Source organism: Lithobates pipiens, unplaced genomic scaffold (assembly GCF_037356315.1).
Source record: "Lithobates pipiens isolate NorthernLeopardFrog02 unplaced genomic scaffold, aLitPip1_a1.2 Scaffold_13, whole genome shotgun sequence".
Classification (NCBI taxonomy): domain Eukaryota; kingdom Metazoa; phylum Chordata; class Amphibia; order Anura; family Ranidae; genus Lithobates; species Lithobates pipiens.
This window is the reverse complement of record NW_027507718.1, coordinates 472,342,428-472,363,875: the sequence shown is the minus strand read 5'-3', so window position 1 is coordinate 472,363,875 and position 21,448 is coordinate 472,342,428. Positions and strand designations below refer to the sequence as shown.

The following is a 21,448-nucleotide window of genomic DNA, read 5'->3' as shown; positions in this document are numbered from 1 at the left end:
ACTTACTTTGTGGTTGCCTATGCATATTTTTTTTCAAGTGTTATATTTTTATTTCTTGACCCTGTGGATTTGACTCCTTACTTGTAAGCCCTCTGATGGAGCCCCTTCAGTTCTTAACCATGGCAAGTCTATTACAACCTGGTGCATGAGCTTTGTCCTCTGTTGCTCTATTTTATTGGAAGATCTGACTGTGTCACTGATCAGGCCTCCTTCTTGCTCCTTCCCTTACCATACACACCATGGGCGGATGGATACCTGTGTTTGAATAATTTCAGTTTGTCCTGCAACTTCTTCACCTTCTGTACAATGGCTACCTCCCTTTTATAATAATATCATGGAGCGTTTGAAGATTGACTAACTCTTTGAAAGGCCAGCTGTTCTACAGACTGTTAAACATTACCACCCTTCTGTGATCGGTCTTCAAGAAACACATTTATCGCCTACTTCATCAACCAGTTTTTCTGCACGCCACTCCGCGTACTCCTATTCTAGGGGAGTGAGTATTTTTATTTGATGTGGTACTCTATTCACCTGAACATTCGGTTATTGACTCTGGTGGTAGATATATTTTTCTGTTAAGCAAACTAGATGGTTTATTATGCATCATTGCTAACGTGTATACCTCCACCCTTCTCTGCTAAAACCTTAGTCGCTGGCATGTTTTATGGCCTGATATCCTGCTATTCCCTTGTTAGCAATGGGAGATTTCAATAATTTGATAGACCTGAAATGGGATAGGCTTCCGGCTACCCAGCAGCCTCGCCCTGCTACTGGGCATATTGCATCATTTGCCAGGCTTCTGATGGAAATAGGTTTGAGAGATGTGTGGAGGTTAGCGCATCCAGAGTTAAAATGTATTTGTTATGCTTCTCGTTGAGGTCTCATAGTAAGATCTTTAGGTAATGAGCATATGTTCTTAATATGGTGCCAAAGAAGATCACCAATGGTAAAAGAGGCACTAGCAGCACTTCAAATAAACTAAACCCTAAAATTACAGAAACTATATATTAAAAAGGAAAAGAAAAATTTAAATAAAGTATAGAATAACCTCACTGGGTGTATATAAATATAAACTATCATGGGATAAAAAAAACCTTATAGTATAGATTCAATTGTAATTCGTTTGATTCCGCAGAAAATTAATACTGCATGATATCTTTCAGATATAGGTGTTTTATAGAGGAATGAGAACTTTCAGATATCATGCAGTATTCATTTTCTGCATAATCAAACAAATTACAATTGAATCTATACTATAAGGTTTTTTATCCCGTGATGGTTTACATTTATATACACCCAGTGAGGTGATTTTATACTTTATATTTAAATTTTTTTTTTCTTTTTAATATACAGTTTCTGTAAATTTAGGGTTTAGTTTATTTGAAGCGCTGCTAGTGCCTCAGTAATTTTACCATTGATGATCTTCTTTGGCACCATATTAAGATTTTTCTGTATCAATATAGCAGCAGCTATAGTTTAGTAGGAGTTTGATTTTAGTTTTCTAATTTCCTGCTCATTTGTCCTTAAATCAACATATGTTGCCTATAATTGTCTTCCCTCAGTATAAGGATGTTCAGGGTTCATCTTAGAGATAGTTATGAAAATGTAATCATTTTTGCTATTCCCTATTTTCAGATCCGGATCCTATTCCGGCACTAATTGATTCCTTCATGCGATATTAAACCTACAAATTTTATTTATTAAAAATAACAAACATGTTATACTTGCCTGCTCTGTGCAGTGGTTTAGCACAGAGCAGCCCAATCCTCCTCTTAACGAGTTCCCAATCAGCATAGAATGCATGAAGGTAAAAAAAAAAACCTCTGCCTTAACCACTTTAAGGCTTATTTGCAAGATCACTTTATTACACTTGTTTCATCCATAACTGCCAGATGGAGCTGTCAAAAGCCTGAGTGCTAGTAGCCAATCGGGAACCATTTCAGAGGCAAACTCATGCCTCCCTTATCAGCTGATGGAGGTGTGGTTGTGCCTCTGAAAAAGTTCCTGATTGGCTACTAGCACCCAGGTTTTTGACAGCTCCATCTGACAGTTCTTTCAAGGTTCCTGCAGCAGCTCTCTGACAGCTTCTCTGGATCTTTACACCGGCATCTACTGCCTCCCCGTGATCCCAGCCACTCCATTCGGGACTATTACCACTATTGGCAGCTTCACATTAAGCTAATTCTATGCCTGTTTCACACCGACACTTGTGAGTGCATTACCATTGCTTTTGTACGTTTTATATGAATAAAATCTTGATGCACTATCGGCAGCCTGGCACCTCTCTCTCCCCTTCCCTTGCTATAAAAAAAAAAAATCCCTCAAATTCTAGTACTGTTTTTGTTCTTTTAGTTTTTAGCACTGAAAATGTGTCTGATGAAAATTTATGATGAAAATATTTTCATCAATGAAATTAAAACTGCCATAGGCTCCTGCAGGTGTGAGTGCCTAGGATTTAGCTATGTATTTTTGCAATTCTAGTAATCAGTAGTGTCAGAGGGTAAGGCCAGTGTTTCCCATTGGTATTTACCACCTTCCCTATGTGTAGGTTGGTATGTACCAATTGTATACTTTCTTTTATCTTCTTTGCCATGTGTTGTACTTTTTTATATACAGTATCTCAAAAAAGTGAGTACACCCCTCACATGTTTGTAAATGGTTTTTATATCTTTTCATTTGACACTTAAGAAATTACACTTTGCTTCAGTGTAAAGTAGTGAGTGTACACCTTGTATAATGGTGTAAATTTGCTGTCCCCTTAAAATAACTCAACCCTGCAGCCCTGTTAAAGGGAGGGGATCATGCTCTGCTTCAGTATGTCACAGTACATGTTGGCATTCATGGTTCCCCTAGTGAACTGTAGCTCCCCAGTGGCGGCAGCACTCATGCAGCCCCAGATCATGACACTCCCACCACTATGCTTGACTGTAGGCAAGAAACACTTGTCTTTGTACTCCTCACCTGGTTGCCGCCACACACGCCTGACACCATCTGAACTAAATAGGTTTTTCTTGATCTCATCAGACCACAGGACCTGGTTCCAGCAATCCATATCCTTAGTCTGCTTGTCTTCAGCAAACTGTGGGCTTTCTTGTGCATCATCTTTAGAAGAGGCTTGCCTTGCAGTCAATTATCAGGTTTTTTTCTACAGGGAGTTGCTCATATAATTCCCGTAGCTTGACCTCCTACATCAGCTTGAGTACTCTCTGCTATTCAAAGACCCCCCTCCCTTTGAAATTATTAGTAACATTCTGTATACCAGTCCTGTACTGTACATTTTAAGAAATAAGAATTTTTACTTGTCTGTAAATGTCTCACCTTAGAGAACAGTACAGAACACGGGTCCCTCCCCTCTGTGCCTTTATTACTGCCTGTTGCATGCTAGAAAACTGAAGCCTCAAAGTGGACAGGGTTATATGGGTACACTCTAGTGGTCGCTTGGCAAACGTTTTTGCCAATGTCTAATCACCCGATGGTAGCGATACCCATGATCTATAAATACTAGTCCTCTAGTTTATGCCGAGATTAGGAACTAGAAGGCAAGTCAAATCTGACTTTTTTTTTTTCCTTTAGCATTCATAAAGAGAAACTGTAGAACACTGGGTATATGCCCTGTAACTTAAAGGTTTGGCACTAAGTAGTAAAGGGATTGGTTTATCCTAGTAGGCATCAACCCTCTTCATAGCTTGCTATCCTAAGGAGGTAGGACTTATTTTTTAGCTGCTGCTGTAACAAGGCTGAGGACCCAATCGCACCACATCAGTTGGGCTGCTTTGCTCAACACAGTCCCAACATATTGATAAGCTGAAGCCCCTTTTTTTCCAATAGGCCTAATTCACAATTACTAACTGTGTTGTGTGCTGGACGAAAGTAAAAATGCTGTGGTGTTTAAACAATAGGAAACAAAAAAAAAGGGACTTCTGCCGTGAAAAATCAATCAATGCTGTATATAAATAAAAAGTCCATGTCAATCATACTTAGGTTAATTTAGGGTGCTTCAACACGTGCTAAGTGCTATGCACATAGTGTGCATGCCGAAAGATTTCCAAGGAGTATTCTTTTATTGGTTTGGCTTTTTCCTGGTCAGTCCTTTAGTCAAAACCTCCAAAATTTTATATTTTCTGAAAGCAGAACCCCTGGAGAATAAAATGGTGGTAGTTCTACATTTTTATTCCATATGATATTAGCACAATGACAAGTGCAGATTTTCAGTAAAAATACGGTAAGGTTCATTGTAGGGGGCACACACAATTATATTACCCTAGTTTTTTGGTAAAATCTAAAGATGCTAGTGCTAGTAAATGGAAAGCAAACATTGCAAACCTTAAAATTGTATGCAAGTGTGAAACGCTGGCGAACTTTGGTACCCCAATTTTTCTGTAGGCAATGGTTTTAAAGCCTCTACAGGTCATCGTTTAGCGATAACCATGACTAATGGCCCCCATGTAAGGGAGAAATGGATAGAGAATTGGTACTTTGGACTTTATAGGCACTGAGGAAACAATGTTTAAATTAAAATGTTTGTACTATAAAACAATTCAAAATGAAAAACAATCAGATAACAATTAAGGCTTTGTAAAGTAGAGTTTGCCTAGATACTGATACTGCACACAACTCATACACCAAGAAAAGGATCTTGAATGGTAATAACAAAATTCTTGTTCCAATAGCATCCTAGATTGGGGAATCTAGGATGGAAAAGGACCTGGGGGTCCTAGTAGGTAGTGATACTGATAGGCTCAGTAATGGCATGCAATGCCAAGCTGCTGCTAACATCCGCAGTAGCCTTGGATATCTACCTATTTTGTTACTTACGTTGTTGCCAAACCCTGTGTGATGACCACAATAATGTATGCCTAAGCTCTGGAAGAAGTGTGTATATGTATGTGTGTGTGTGTGTATATGTATATGTGTATGTGTATATATACACACACACACACACACACACAATGTGTGTAACTTGTAGAGCCAAGCTACTGCACAACATGACCAACTCCTACCATGACTGATAGAACAGTCATTTGCTATGTGGAGAACTGAACATTCAGTTATGGAATATTGCTACAGAAATTAAATTCCATCTGACACAAACTTTAAAAACCAAATGATGGTATCAATGAGTGTTATATATGGAATGGTAAATAATTTAGGGAAAAGGTGTCATGGCTTTGCATCAATCAGGCTCCACGCTGTAATATGTCTAACAGTGCAGTATTTGAAAGTGCTAGTTCAGCAGACTATTTAACCTACCAGTGCCCATCCAAAACTGAAATATTCTGTGCATAAATTACCTAAGCTGATACATGATGTGATAACTCAATTGGGTCCCTTTCTTTGCAGTGGTAGTGATGATGAAGATGGTACCCCTTTATCAGCAAAATTTGCTCATATTTATCCCTTGAACAACTATGACGATGCAGAAGTAGTCGCCAACATGAATGGAATTCACAATGAACTCAATGGCGGTGGGGAGAACATGGCGCTGAAAGACGAGGTGGAGTACTTCCCTTGGCAGCATATACCGAAGTTCTTGCATTGGTCTCAATGGAACTTCACCGAGTGTTTTCTTTTGCAGTCCCCCTCAGTTAGCAGTACAAGCAGCAGCTCCTCAGAAGCTGATGATGAGGAGGCAGACGGAGAGAGTGGCGGTGAACAGCCTGATGTCCCCAAAGAAGAAATTCACATTGGGAAGAGGTCACCTAGGAAGGATGGTGTAAAAATGGACAGCCCCCCTCCGTCTTACCTCAGCCCACAGGTATTACAATTGTACCGAAGGAAATGGAGCATGCAATTGTTGAGCCCCTTCTGAAAATGTTAATTTCATGGCTGACTTCAGTTCTTTTGTGTTTCACAACAATCATGCAAATAAAACAGAGTGAAGCTAAAACTGCTGATCTGCATATTTGTTTCAAGTGCCTCCAAAATATTTACCCTGTTGGCGCAGAGTGTATGCAAATATGCGGCCCCTCAGCAGCCGGAAGTAGAATCTTCCTGCTGTTGCTCTAATTGCAAAGGTGCTTTTCACTCCCCCCAGTTAGATGATTTGTGAGTACCCAAGGTTTCACCTTGTGTCCCTCCCAGTGACCAACAAAGGCTTGGTGGCCAATTCCTAACTATGCATTACATTATAGATGGTGACCACACACCTGGATTGTTTCCTACTTGAGATTGCACACACTGAGTCATCCTGGCTCCATCAGGAGTGACATCCTCCTCTTTTATATATGGAGGATTTCTCCACAGGCATGCTTGAGTCTATGCACAAAATGCGATATGATTGCTGACTCAGAACAGCGATGTCATAAGCATATTTAAACGCCTTTTTTTCCAGGGTCCCTTTCCGACATTCATACAGCTGTAGTGGCTTCTAAACCACCTGCTGTGGATGCTATGTCAGAAGAGAAATCCCATCAATCTGTTACATATAATCATATAGATTTTTTTATATATATATATATATATATATATATATATATATATATATATATATATATATATATATATATACCGTATATATAATCAAGGCTACAGATAAATCACTACTGATTCAAGGCTACTGATACGTAATGCATCTTGCATTTTTTTCAGCCTCTCTCTGTTTGCCATGGGTAATCTGTGCACATAGAAAATTCTTGTGTGCAAAAAATAGCAGCTGCAATTTCCTGAAATTCATTGTGATGGTCAGTCATGTATGTCCGTATTGTTTTTAGCATCCTCAAGGATGGATACAATACAAATAGCGAATTTTAAAGACAAATATGTTATAAGCCTATTCCACAGAGCTCCAGGACCAGAAAATATATATTAAGTATAGAATCCTGCTGTATAAAAAAAAATGCTCATCAGAATACTCAAAACAGGCGCTGTTCACGCCTAAAACCTTTGGTCCATCGCCTTAAATTTTTCAATTAAAGAATGGGCAGGCAGGAGCTAGTGGGGCCAACTGCAGAGAAAATTTTGTCTGGCTCAATCAGGAATCTGAAATTCTCATAGTGTATGGCCTGCTTAACTGCTTAAGGACTGCCTCCTGCACATATATGTCGGCAGAATGGCACAGCTGGGCACAAGCACGTACCTGTACGTTGCCGTTTAAGTGCCCAGCCATGGGTTGCGAGCGTGCCACCGGCGGCATGCTCCCAACCCCGGTCCTGAGCTCCATGACCGTGGCCACGGGACCAGTGGGCCCGCTCGCCGCTGGGATACCGCGATCGGGTCACAGAGCTGAAGAACGAGGAGAGGTCTGTGTAAACAAAACCTCTCCTTGTGCTTCCTACTGAGCCTGTCACTGATCGTTTGTTCCTTGTTATAGGGAAAGGGGATCGGTGACATCAGACACCAAGCCACGCCCCCTACAGTTAAAGAAAAACACACTTAACCCCTCCCTGCCCCCTAGTGGTTTAACTCCTTCACTGCCAGTGCCATTTACACAGGAATCAGTGCATTTAAATAGCACTGATTTCTCTATAAATGACAATGGTCCCAAAAATGTCTGATGTGTCCGCCATAATGTAGCAGTCACAATAAAAATCGCTGATCGCCGCCATTACTAGTATAAAAAAAATATATTAATAAAAATGCTATAAAACTATCCCCTATTTGGTAAACACTATAACTTTTGCGCAAACCAATCAATTGCCAATTGCGATTTTTTTTTTTTTTTTTATTTCACCAAAAATATGTAGAAGAATACATATCAGCTTTTTGGGGGATATTTATTATGGCAAAAAGTAAAAAATATAGCATTTTTTCCAAAATTGTCGCTCTATTTTTGTTTGTAGCGCAAAAAATAAAAACCGCAGAGGTGATCAAATACCACCAAAAGAAAGCTCTATTTGTGGGGAAAAAAAGGACGCCAATTTTGTTTGGGAGACACGTCATATGGTCGCACAATTGACAGTTAAAGCGTCGCAGTGCCAAATCGCAAAAAGGGGCCTGGTCCTTTGGCTTCAAATTGGTCCAGGGCTTAAGTGATTAAGATGTTGGGGGGGGGGGGGGGGGGGCTGTTATAGAACTAGTTGAAAAGCTTAAATTACAGTCAATGTATAGTGAATTTGATGGCTCCTAAGTGCAGGAAATGTGTATTAATGCAAAGTTAAGTTACGCTGTAGCACATTGGAGCTTGAGCTATTAAGGTGTGTGTGTGTGTGTGTGTGTGTATGTGTATATATATATATATATATATATATATATATATAATTTTTTATTTTTTTTTTGCATTAGTAAATTCCTGTCAGATTTGTGGAAAGTGCTTTTTCTGATACTGTATTTATGGCTCATAGGCTTGCAAAGCATGCATTTAACATACATTCTTCCTCATTTTACAGGTAGAACCAATACCAAATTCCTGCGAGTGCCATGTATGCAAGCAGGAAGCCTCAGGCCTGTCTCCATCTGCACTGGTGGCAGGACGTCTCCCAACTGGACATCAGTTCATTAATCCCGATAAACCAGCACATCCAGCACTTAACCTTTATCCCCACATCCATGGACATTTACCATTGCATACTATCCCCCACCTGCCCCGACCCCTTATTCACCCAACGTTGTATGCAGCCTCTCCGTTTGCACACAGTAAGGTAAGTGCCATGTGGGAAAACTTGTTGAGATGCTGAACAACGCCAAGTGAATACTTCTGTCATGAACACAGTGAAACAATTGAAAAAATCTATAACCCTGTATGTTCTGTACATACAAGTCAACGTTTCAAGTTAGGCTGATAAGCGACGTGTCTGTTGAAAGAGGAAGAGCATTTGTTGATAGTACAATCGCTGTTATATCTGCAGCTCTAAAAGCATAATGTTGCATGCATAGAGCTGAAAAATTAAGATGTAAGAAGTGCTGTTAATTTCATAGATTGAGAAGCTGCTCAGGAAAGATTAGAGCAATGAGACACAAGCCTTGTGTATCTAGAAATTGACTTGTGCTCCAGCTGTGGATAAAGTCAGAGAACAGTAGTTGGCAACCTCTTCCACGTTGTCAATATTCAAGCCTTCCACCACCAGCATCACAGTAAACAAGCCGTATTGCTTTCCTTTACAGCCCTCAAGTTGTACTACTAATGGCAAGTTACACCCAACAATTTAATACTAGGTGCACAGATGCATTAATTTTTACTATTAACGTATACTTGGCAGTAAACTAAACTTGGTTTTGATGTGATCATTTTGTCTCTCATGGCTTAGTTGTGATATGTTTGACCTGTGTAGGATGGTAAGTTCAGCTGCGCACACATTTCTGGATTATCTGTTTTAGGTTTGAAATGGGTTTAGCTTTGTGAAAAAACTGCACATTCATGTGTATCCTGAAGCTGAAAATTAGAGATTTTATTTATTTTTTAATTATTTTTTTTTAAATTGGCACCAGGTATGGAGAAAGAACAAGTAATCCATCAAGTCAGCTTCTTTTGTCAGAGGATAGACCTAGATTCCATGTTTAAAAATCATTTACTGGTTTTGTCTCATCACTTCTATTGAAAGTCTATTCAAGGCATTCACTACACCACACTTTTAATAAAATGGTTTCTGATATTACTCATGAATGTTAAATTTTTTTTTTTTTGAGGTGCTGTGTCCTTTCCCAGCCCCAAGTTGTTTAATCATGTCTTCACTTAAAAAAACCTGGTCATCTGTCAGACTTATCCTTCAAGCAGCTGTATACCCCACTTTGATTTTTTTAAATACAGGTAAGCCTATAATAAGGCTTACCTGTAGATAAAATGAATATCTCCTAAACAAGCACAGTTTAGGAGATATTCACCCTTCATGCAGGTGCTGTCAACGGCACATGCGCTCTGAAGGTCCGGTGGAAGCTTTTTTCTGGAATCTAGGGCTCCCGCTTGTCATCGCAGCTCCAGAAAATCACAGCGCCAAAGCCAGCGAACCCGGAAGAAACTCTGTGGAACATGTCAGCCCCCTCAGCAGTGACCGGACACTACTGCGGGGGCTTCGATCTAAAGTATTTCATAATGTGCTAGTATATGATGCATACTAGCACATTATGCCATTGCCTTGCATAGTTTTTTTATCAGCAGTTTAATACCGCTTTAATCACTTGCCAACTGCCTAAATGGGAACATTTTTTAATTATTTGACATTTAATACCTGAGTTATGGCTGCAGCTAGATGCCATAGCCCCAGTATTAATTTTAATTTTTGGCATAAGGGGGGAGCAATGCCTCCTGCCGCTTCTAAAAGTGATCCAGCACCGAATCCACCACTCGGACAACTTTTATCAGAAAGACAGGCATCTGAGGAAAAAATGAATACTGGGGCTATGGCATCTAGCTGCAGCCATAACTTGGGTGTTGCATGTCAAATAATTACGTATTTTTCCCAGTTAGGGAATTGGAAAATGGTTATTAAAGCGCTGGAAAAAAAAAAACCTACAAGAAGATGGCATAATGTGCTAGTATGCATCGCCACTTTTTTCAGTGGTACCTGGGCTTACCTGGGTGATTGGTAGCTCCGGGAACCGGTCTGGCGATCATAAATATGACCTTTCATGCTGTATTTATCGCAAGGGATATTTACATTTCTTTCTTGCGATTAGCAAGAAGTGTTAAAAAAATATATTTATTTTTAAAAGGACAGTGTAAATATGAAGTAATAATAAAGCGCCCCCGTCGTTAAAGCATTAAAAAAAAATTATATATATATATATATATATATATGTGTGTGTGTGTGTGAAATTTTATGGGCAATTACTGTGCTAAACCAAAAAAATTGTGAAAAAGCACTCTAAGTATAAGTGTGTGTGTATGTGTCTGTGTGTGTGTGTGTGTGTGTGTATATATATATATATATATATATATATATATATATATATATATAATTTATTTATTTATTTATTTTTTTTTATACATTAACCGCTTCAGACCCAGAAGATTTTACCCCCTTCCTGACGAGCACTTTTTACAATTTGGCACTGCAATGCTGTACCCAAACTAAATTTGCATCCCTTTTCCCCCCACAATTACAGCTTTCTTTCGGTGGTATTTGATCACCTCTGCAGTTTTTACTTTTTGCGCTATTAACAAACAAATTTTTTACTTTCTGTTATAAAACATATCCAATACATTTTTTTTTTTTTAAACAAAATCGAATTTCTTTTCTTACCTCAGGGGACACAGAGCCATAGTAATAACTATGTGGGTTATATCGGTATATCAGGTGCTGGACACTTGCACGCCCCTTAAGGCGTGAACTTCCCCATGTAACCCCTCCCATTACTGGGAGTCCTCCGTTTTTTCGCCAGTGTCTAAGATGTTGGGCACGTGTAAGGATGTGTGTATGGAGCGCCACAGGCAGTAATCCTTTGAGAGCCAGCCATCCTGACCGGATCCATTTTGATGTCTCTGTAATGGACTAAATGAACGGTACCCGGGCCTCGTCATCCGAAGACACAAGGTTTTGCTTGCGAATGCTTTTAGGCTGGGCCCTGGGATCCAGTACTTTTTGGTAGTAAGGCCAATAAAAGTTTACTGGCAGGGTCTTCTCGCAGTTCCAGGATTGCAGGATTACCTGAGTGTACCCCTGTTCCTGAAGGATTCCTTTCAAGGTCTCGGAGCCTACCATGAAGGGTGAAGATTTTTTTGTTTAACTCTGACAAACCCTGCTGCAAGGAAGGGTAGGGGAGATAATCTCTCCTTCCATGTATTGTGTTGTCATGTCTATGTGTCACCACTGGAGGCTGTATTGAGCACTCACCATTCTGACGCTGGAAACGGTAGAAGCTTTCACTCTGCTCTCCGGTCAAGCCAGCTCAGATCCTCAGGTAGGAAGGGGGGTCTGATCACTTCCTGGGCCCCCAGATTGGTGATTTTGAGCTATTTGAATGCCAGCCAGCTGCCTCTTTTTCTTTTAAAAAAGGAAAAAAGTTTTTGGCAAGTCGTGGCCGCTCGCGGGGTGGAGGATTTATCCCCCGCCGCTGGCTGCCATGATGCCGGTGCTCACGTGGGAGATTAGCTTCCCTGTTTGAAACAGGAAGGGTGGCATGACTAAATGGCATCAGACGCCGGCCACATGTGTAGGAAGTAGAGCTCTGCACGAGAAGCTACTGCCTGGCGGTGGAGGGACAGAGCAGAGTGGTTGCTGGTCAGGTTTGGTGACACAGGCATTTTCCTTTTTGGCAACGTTGTACTGTATAGCTAGGATTAATAGCAATTATTGTACTGTACTATAGCCTAGCAAGTGGAACATTCTTTTGCTGGTACTGCCTCTACTTTGTACTGTAAGCTATGATTGACAAAGGGACCAGGAACCCCTCTAAGGGTTCTATGGGGTTAATGGTATACAACAAACTAAAAACCCTTCCAAAAGAATGTCTGTCTTCCTCCCCGAGAGGTAGAAAGAAATATACGGCCAGTCAGATGAAGCTGTCAAGGGTAGAACGCTTCTGTCCCTGTGTATTTCATACAAACAGCTTTTTCTTCTATCATTTAAAAGATTATTGCTATGATGTCTCTCCATAGTAGGACTAAACATAGCAGATTCCCATCTAGTCCTCTGGGCCCTTTTGTTGAGGTGCAGGAGGCTGGGGATCATGTAGATCTTCCCAAATATTGGAAGATACTTATTTTTCCTCTTCGGAGGATCCTAACAGGGAGGGAGTAGCCGCACAAGTCAGGTGTTTGTCTACTCCCTTGCTTAAACCTTTTGTTGCCTGCCACAGGCTTTTGAGGTATCTACCTCTAATAGGGTTCATTTGAACCTCCTCCAACTGGGGATGTTTTTTCCTATTCATGCATAGCGTATGTATTCTGAATGGGAACATTTCTATGAAAGAAATGGGGAGCTATTAATACTGCAATCACCTCAGTGAACAGAGTCTCACATGTCCAGTGGATAATGCACTGATGTTAAAGGATCCAGCAAATTAAGGTTGTATTTTCCTTTTAAAGACAAGATGTCTTTTGCAGTTCTGGCTGCAATTGGAGTAGCTCAGTCCATTAACCCTTTAACGTCTGCTCCACGAAGGCCTTCTTATGAAGGAGCAACCCCACTCGTTTGAGTGAGGGGAAAGGTCTTGCGATTTTCAAAGTCTGGCAGGAACAATGTTAAGAGCATAGTGATTTCTGCGATTTATTTTTAATTTTTTTCTTCTCTAGGTTACATCTAGAGTTTCAAGAGCCCGGAGGGCCCAGTCTGCTTTCGATCTGAGGATCCGGGGTTCGGGTGCTGATGCGCCAGTTTTTATGCAAGAGTGTCCATCTCCTCAGAGAATGCTCCTAAGGTTCCAGAGAAAAAAAAGAAGAGAAGCATCTTTCTGGTCTCTGGATCAGCTGTTATCCCAGTCGGTGATATCAGAGATTCCCTTGGTGGGACAGGGGTTTTTGGCTTCAACCTTTTTAAGGTCCCAGAGCCAAGCAGAGAGGTAAGACCCACTCTAGATATCGTAGATCTGAATCGGCACTTAAACATCCGATCCCTTCATAATTCGATCAGCTGTGTCCATCCTGCAAGTAGGGGAGTTGCATATCTCCATGTGCCAAAGTTTCCCGCTTACCAGAAATCTCTGCGGTTTGAAATATAAAATTATTTTTATCAATCGTGGCACTACCATTCGGCTTAGCCACAGCACTACGAGTATTCTGAAAGATTCTGGCACCTCCTTTAGCCATGTTAAAGGCTCAAGGCATAGCGGTCCTAGCCTATTAGAAGATCTACTTTGAATAGATGATTCAGTTTCAGGTCTAAAACCAGAGTCTGATCTCAGCTGTAGATAGCTGAAATCTCTAGGTTGCATTCTCGGCCTAGGAAGATTCGCCTTAAAACCATCAAGGAGGTTACTTGGGGGCTGGTTATAGATACCATACAGAAGAGGGTATTCTTACCCCAGACGTGAATCTGTTCCATTGTAGGACTAATTCAACTTATCAGGATAAAGGAAAATTCCTTCATTTTGGCTGCAGATTTTTAGTGGAAATGGTGGCCTCCTTAAAGGCCATCCCTTATGCGCAATTTTATTCAAAGACTGCTTCAAGACACCATCCTGTTGGCCTGGAATAAAGAGGATTCAGCCCTTATTTGTTTCCAATATGCTTGGTTGCCGACATAGGTCAGAGCCTAAATTGGTGGTGGTTATGCAGCAGGAGGGAAAATCTTTATCCTGCATGGTGTTAACAGATGCCAGCATTCTAGGCTCGGGGGCAGCCCTGGAAGAAGATTCTGTCCAGGGGAGATGGTCCAGGTTAGATGACCTTGCCTATCAACTTTGTTTCAGGCAGTACATCTGGCCATAGAATCTTGGCGGTCAGATTACGGGACTGTCCTGACAGGATTCAGTCTGACAAAGCCACGGCGGTGGCTTACATCGATCACCAGGGGAGGCATGAGAAGTCGTGCAGCCCAAAGAGGTGAATAATGTTCTAGCTTTGTCAAAACACAACATTCCTTGCTTATCGGCAATTTTAATATTTCAGGCGTACTACTTGAGACGCCAACAATTATTTCTGGGAGAATGATCTCTTCACCCCAACTTCTTCCTAGCAATATGTCAGATGGGGTACTGCGGACATGGACCTATTCGCGCCCAGATTCATTAATAAGGTCGACAACTTTATGTCAAACAAGGGGTCCGCTAGCAGGCGGAACAGACGCATTAGTCTTCCAGGGGATCAGTTCTCATTGATCTATGCATTTTCTCCAGCTCTGCTACTTCTGCGCCTTCTCCGCAGGATTAAGCAGGAACAGAAGGACGTGATTCTGGTGGCCCCAGCGGGTCCTAGAAATCTTAATTTATCGAGATCATAAAGAGGGCAGTTGAAGTCCTTTAGACTCTGCCATTATAGCCAGACCTTCTTGCACAGGGTCCGGTATTTCATCCTACTTTACGGACAAGGAGTTTAACGGGTTTGACTGTTGAATCCCAAAAGATCGTGGGTGATCTCCTTCAGTAGTGTCTACTTTGACTAATGCCAGGAAGCCAGCTTCCAGAGCCACTTACTATAGAATCTGGAAGGCATAGGTTTCTTGGTATGGATCCAGGGGTTGGAACCCCAGAAAGTATGTCAATAGGCAGGATTCCTGCATATGGGATCTGAAATGAAGCTGGCCTCGACTTTTATCAAGAGCCAGATCCAGGCCGTGTCAATGTCTTTTCCTTTGTCCTCTTGCTTCCCACTCTTGGTGCATAGCTTATTCAGGGGGTAACACGGTTTATTCCCCCTATCAAGGCACCTCTAAATCCTTAGGATTTAAAATTGGTCTTGTCGGCTTTGTTAAATCGGCCGTTTGAACCTTACGAGAAATTCTCTTGGTTTTTTGACGAGAATCTTTTTTGCTTGCCATTTCTTCTGCTATAAGAGTATTGGAACTAACGGCTGAATTCTTACCAAAAGTGGTAACAGGTTTTCATTTAGACCAAGATATTCTTCTTCCTCCTTTCTCCCCAGAAGCCTTCATCTGGGGAAGAGAAGGCACTACAGTCTCTTGATGTATCAGAATCTATTTAAGGGTGACCACTCAGGTATGCAAAACACAAGTTTTGTTTGTACTGCCAGAGGGTCCAAGATATGGACAGGCAGCGTCAAGATCCACTATTTTCCAAATGGATTTGTCAAGTGATTGATCAAGCTTCAGCTTAAAGAAGAAAATTCTTCCTTGTCATATTAAGAGCACATTCATCCAGGGCAATTAGTGCCTCTTGGGTGGTGCATCATCGGGCCTCTATAGCTCAGATCTGTAAGACCGCATCATTGGTCTTTGCTTCAGACATTTATATGATTTTTTTCAAATCGGTATTAACCACTTTCCATCCGGCCAATGTACATATACGGCCGGGTTGGAGCCGTCTACTTCTGATAGGACGTTCAGGAACGCCCTTCAGAAGGAGGGGGATCGCGCGCGTGCCCGCACAGCCCCGATGTGCTTGTGTCACCCGGACATGGCACATCTCGGATCGGCAGGAGGGCTCTGTGATTGGCCCTCCTGATCACATGACTACCATGTCCAATCACGGCCGTCATGTGATGTAAACAGACAGCCGGTTGCTAGGCAATCGGCTCCTTCTCTCCTCACACAGAAGTCATCGCTGAGGAGAGGAGAGCAGATCGCTGCAGCCGGCTGATGATCAGTGAGTATGAGCTGTTTTTTACAGCTTTTTACTTACTGATCACCAGTCTAGTGTAAACACACAACACACCACACAGTATAAACACAGTCCCCACATATGTCCCCAAAACACACGTCCCCAAATAATAAAAACACATGTCCCTAATAATAAAAACATGTCCCCCACATATGTCCCACTAAAATCACATGTCCCAATGATTATCTGCACACACATGTACGTGACCACCTGCACACACATGTACATGATCATTTGCGTACATATCTCCGTGATCACACAAACCAATTATTATACACTTAACGGAATTTGTTTTACCAAAAACATGTAGCAGAATACATTTTGGCTTAAATTTATGACAAAATTTGATTTTATTGGATTTCTTTTAAAATCGAAAAAATAAAATATTGTTTTTTTTCCTCCAAATTTCAGCTTTTTTTGCGCTTATCGCAAAAAATTAAAAACGTGAATAATTACCACCAAAATAAAGCTCTATTTGTGCGAACAAAATGATAAAGATTTCATTTGGGTACAGTGTAGCATGACCACGCAATTGTCACTGAAAGTGCGAGAGCGATGAAAGCTGAAAATTGGGCTGGGAAGGAAGGGGGCGAAAGTGTCCGGTATTGTAGTGGTTAAAGGTCATGAGGATATTGCCTTTGGGCACAGCATACACTGCAGGCTGCAGGATGAGTCCTCTGGCCTCCTGTTTCCTTGATTCTGTCTCCCCCCTTCAGTTGCCATTGCTATGGGACATCCCACATAGTTATTACTATGGCTCTGTGTCCCCTGATGTAAGAAAAGAAAATAGGATTTTTAAAATGGCTTGCCTGTAAAATCCTTTTCTTTGTACATCAGGGGACACCGGGTCTCTGTGTCCCCTGAAGCACAAAGAAAAGGATTCTACAGGCTTTTGTTTTTACTGGTAATGGTGGGGATCATTGAATTTTAGCGGGACTGCAACATTTCGGAGGACAAATGTGACACCAAGTGACACTTTTTGGGGACCAGTGATCACTGCTAAAAGAAAAAGCACTCACTGTATAAATGACACTGGCAGGGAAGAGGTTCACATTGGGGGCGATCAAAGGGTTAAGAGTGCTCCTAGGGAATGCTTTCTAATTGTGTTGGGGATGGACTGACTGGAGGAAGAGAGACTTCTGTTTTCCTGATTAGCAGGAACACAAGATCTCTCTCTCCCTCTGTGACAGAACAGCGGTCTGCCTTGTGTACATAGGCAGACTACCGTTCTTTCTCACCTAGGAGCAATCACGGCTGCTGGACCCGCTGATTGGCTCTCATTGTGTCCATTCACAGTGGGAGCGTGGCTTCGGCAGAGCAACAGGAATCGCGTACAGGTTACGTGATTTTGCACAGTAAATTTACATGGGACGCTCCTTAAGTGCTTAATAATTAGACATTCGCCATCACCTGTCCGGTTTCTTCACCGAGCTTCAGTCCCCAGGGCCAACGTCTTAACTTTGGGCAGCCAGCTGAGACTGCTTGAGGCTAACGGTGTGAGCTTTACTGCGCTATGTAAATGGTTACGCAGCTTTCTGGGACCTATAACATGTCCCAGAAAGCTGCAGGGAGGAGGGGAGCGTGACCTTCCACTCAGATCACCATGGCAGTAGGAGCAAGTACCTAATAACCCCCCGTGCCAGTAATCGTCTCTCCTCGCCTCACACTGACAGTATGTGCCGAGGAGAGCCGATCAGCGGCATCTCCACGCAGGTGGACATCTAGGAATGTAATCAGGGCACTGGTCATCAGTGCCCTGATTACAATGTTGCAATATAGTGTCAAAAATCAGTGCCCACCAATGCCAGCAATCGGTGGCATATTATGCACAATGTGAAGGGGGGAGGAAGATTGGAACTTCTCCTCCCTTTAGGTGGATTTCAGCTTTAAGTTCTTCAGTCCACTTGGTTCACTGACTAAAAAAAACATCTTGCCATTATCTTATTGATACCTTCATTCATTGGGCTTTGTTTAGTATTTAAATAGATTTATGGAGTTTGGTATAGCATTTGTGCTTCATTTTGAGCTCCTAATTGTTGTCCAAGGGTTCTATTTTATTTTATTTTTTTATAGCCAGATTTTATAATTAAGCCCCACCGAGTGTAATTGTTAAAAAATAAAATTAAAAAAAGACAGTTGAGCAGCTATTGCATTTAGAAAGTATTCTCTTCAGGCTATTTTATTAGTTATGGAATCATTTTGCAGATTAAAAAATATTTAAAAATGTTCTAACTTAAAGCTGTCACTCAAGAAATATGGGGTCTGGCATTGCTGACCACCTAAAAATGGTATCGTGGTTCACAGCACTGAAGCAGGGCATGAAATGTTCCTGATCTGCTTATTTGTTTTGCATTATGGAACTTGGGCCCTATTCATATGTTGTGTAACAGGAATGAGCCATCCCTGTGCGATTTGCACACTTTTTGTATGTGTTGCACAACTTGAGTGGGCTGCCCTATGTGCATTTGTCAGCCAAAAGAGAAGCTCCTGCTCCTTTTTGGGGACTAGCTTCGCTTGTTTTTTAAAGGTGCATTATGCTGCAATTCGTGGCAAAATCGTTCCGCGTTTGTGGTGCCATTAAGAATTATGGCACACAAACTTGTGTTGCACATTTTCACCACAATTTGGGATTGCAGGCAGAATCACTGCGATTCCCCTTGCAATGCCGAATCAAGTGTAAATGGGGCCTTAAAGTATTGAAGAAAACGATATCAGTTAGGGGAACACCTGTGTATTTCTTCAATGACAGGTTTTTAAAGCAACCCAGTCAGTTGCCAAAAAAAAAAATGCAAGTCTCTCCACTCTAGCGATACAACTTTGGTCAGATTCTTCATCATTCTTAGATTGCTAAAGTTTCCAAAATGTGTCTTCTTTTTATCATAATTTATAAACTTTTATTTTTTAGGCCTTGCCTCCTACGCAGAACCACACTAACAAGCATCAGGTATTCAACGCATCTTTACAAGATCACATGTATCCGAGCTGTTTTGGAAATTCTCCTGAATGGAGCCGGTCTAAATTTATAAGTCTTTGGGGGTCAGAAATGATGAATGACAAGAACTGGACAACTTCTTTTCTACCTGACCCTCTTGCTGGTAAGAAATGGGAATGTGTGTTTTTTTTTTTTTTTTTTTTTTTTCCCCTCTTCAGCAATACTGACTGAAATGTAACACTGTATTAGTGCTGGCTTTACATGTTCTAAATGTATTTATAGTTGGCTTTAGATTCAATCAATTCTCTTTTTAAAAATCGAAGTAACTTCCCTTATGGTGGGATTTAGGTTTTTCTGTAATCTTTTTCTATGTGCTAGTCCTCCTCCTGCAGTTAATCTTCTATCCTTTTATAGCCTAACCACTAAGTAAATGTCTCTTTCCCCTATGAGTTGTTGACACCAGAATTTGGCTTTGATATATCCATTAAGTATTGTACATGTATATACCATGTGTAGCTGTTTTTGTCTTAAAACTGTTTTAACAGGCCAGAACTGTTCTGTTTCTGATAAGGGAGGCTGCAGTCTCTTGATGATAAATTCATGAGGAAGAAGTGTTGAGAGTACACAGCTAGGTCATATATCTTAAAGAGGAAGTAAACCCTTCCAAACAACTTGGACCTATAGGTAAGCCTAGATTAAGGCTTACCTGTCGGTCCAAGCAATATCTCCTAAACCTATATGGTTTAGGAGATATTTGCCCGAAAATGGGCACCGCTGTCTACGGCGCGCATGCGCACTAAATGCGGCAAGTCCAAGAATGGATTTGCCAAATTTGTCGACTCCCGTGCGCATGCGCGGGAGTGACGTCATCGCGGCCTCGCCGTATGACAGCGGCGGAGCTGCGAGGCGCGACTCCCGTGCGCATGCGCGGGAGTGACGTCATCGCGGCTTCGCCGCTGTCATTGGTCGGAGCTGCGAGACGCCACCAGCAAGATGGACGCGGCGGACTACAGGGATCAGCGGCGACTTCGCTGGCTCCTGTGTCAGGTAAGTGACACATAATGAGCTACTATGCGATGCATAGTAGTCCATTATGCTTTACCTTTGCAGGGAAAAAAAGAGGAAGTAAACCCATCAGGGTTTACTTCCTCTTTAAAGAGGGATTCCACCAAAAAAATAAAAATATTAAAAGCCAGCAGCTATAAATACTACAGCTGCTGACTTTTAATAAATGGACACTCACCTGTCCCGGGTTCCAGCGATGCCGGCAGCCGAGGCTGATCGATCGCTCGGCTCTCGGCTGCTGCCGCCACCATTCTAGGTGAGGGAATCAGGAAGTGAAGCAAATCGGCTTCACTTACCGGTTCCCTACTGCGCATGCGCGAGTCGCGCCGCGCAATAGGAAATCTCCGCGCTGTCACTGGGACCCGTGTGTGTCCCAGCAGACAGCGCGGCAGGGCAGGAAATGGCGTAGACTCCCACGGGAGTCTGCCTGGAAGTGGGTGTAAATACCTGTCTTTGACAGGTATCTCCACCCCCCTCCCCCCTGAAAGGTGTCAATTGTGACACCGGAGGGGGGGAGGGATCCGATCAGCAGAGGTTCCACTTTAGGGTGGAATCCCGCTTTAAAGATACTTCCTAGAAAAGCTGCTTCAACCACTAGCCACTAGTTACCTGCAATTAGATTATAATTGCTCGATGACACAACATGGGAAACGCCATCAAATTCTTGTACTGCTACCTAGTGACCCTGCAACTGTGTAAAGGACCCAAGGATTCACATCACCCAGGCCGCTAAGGGCAATTGTGCCACCTAAGCAGTAATGAGAACAAACATTTTATGTTGACAGCAGTAAACATGAATTTTTTCTTGCCAACCAGACGCCGCAGTTTGCTGTGGCAGATTGCCTTGGCCGGGCAAATCGGCGTTACCGATCAGTGCATTTTTATAGCACTGAACGTTGAATATAATTGTCAGTGGTTTAAAAAAATTGTCCGATGTGTCCACCATAATGTTGCAGTCCCGATAAATGCAGATCGCCGCCATTACTAGTAAAAAAAAAAAAAAAGCCATAAATCTATCCCCTATTTTGTAGACGCTATATCTTTTGCACAAACCAATATACGCTTATTGCGTTTTTTTTTTTTGTTTGTTTTTTTTAAGCAAAAATATGTAGAAGAATACATATCGGCCTGAACTGAGGAAAAATATTTTTTATTAAAAAAAAAAAGTGGGATATTTATTATAGTAAAAGGTGTTTTTTTTTTTTTTTTTTTTTTCTTTTAAATTGTCGCTGTTCTGTTTATAACGCAAGCAATAAAAACCGTAGAGGAGATCAGATACCACCAAAAGCTCTATTTTGGGAAAAAAGATTTCAGTTTTCTTTGGACGCAGCGTCGCACGACGCGCAGTTGTCAGTTAAAGGGACC

General features: G+C 41.7%; 1 protein-coding gene across 4 annotated transcripts in view; it reads left to right on the top strand.

Annotated features, from left to right (window-relative positions):
- The window catches only part of FAM193A (family with sequence similarity 193 member A), a 201,403-nt gene that overhangs the window by 143,690 nt on the left and 36,265 nt on the right, over positions 1 to 21,448 (top strand). For 2 of the 4 annotated variants that reach the window (XM_077477906.1, XM_077477905.1), the window contains exons 11-14: positions 5,341 to 5,494; positions 5,576 to 5,755; positions 8,325 to 8,576; positions 18,992 to 19,181. In XM_077477906.1, coding sequence (XP_077334032.1) covers positions 5,341 to 5,494; positions 5,576 to 5,755; positions 8,325 to 8,576; positions 18,992 to 19,181 — 776 coding nt within the window. Of the gene's footprint in view, positions 1 to 5,340; positions 5,756 to 8,324; positions 8,577 to 18,991; positions 19,182 to 21,448 lie in introns of all 4 variants that reach the window. The other 2 variants (XM_077477904.1, XM_077477903.1) reach the window with 1 other exon arrangement.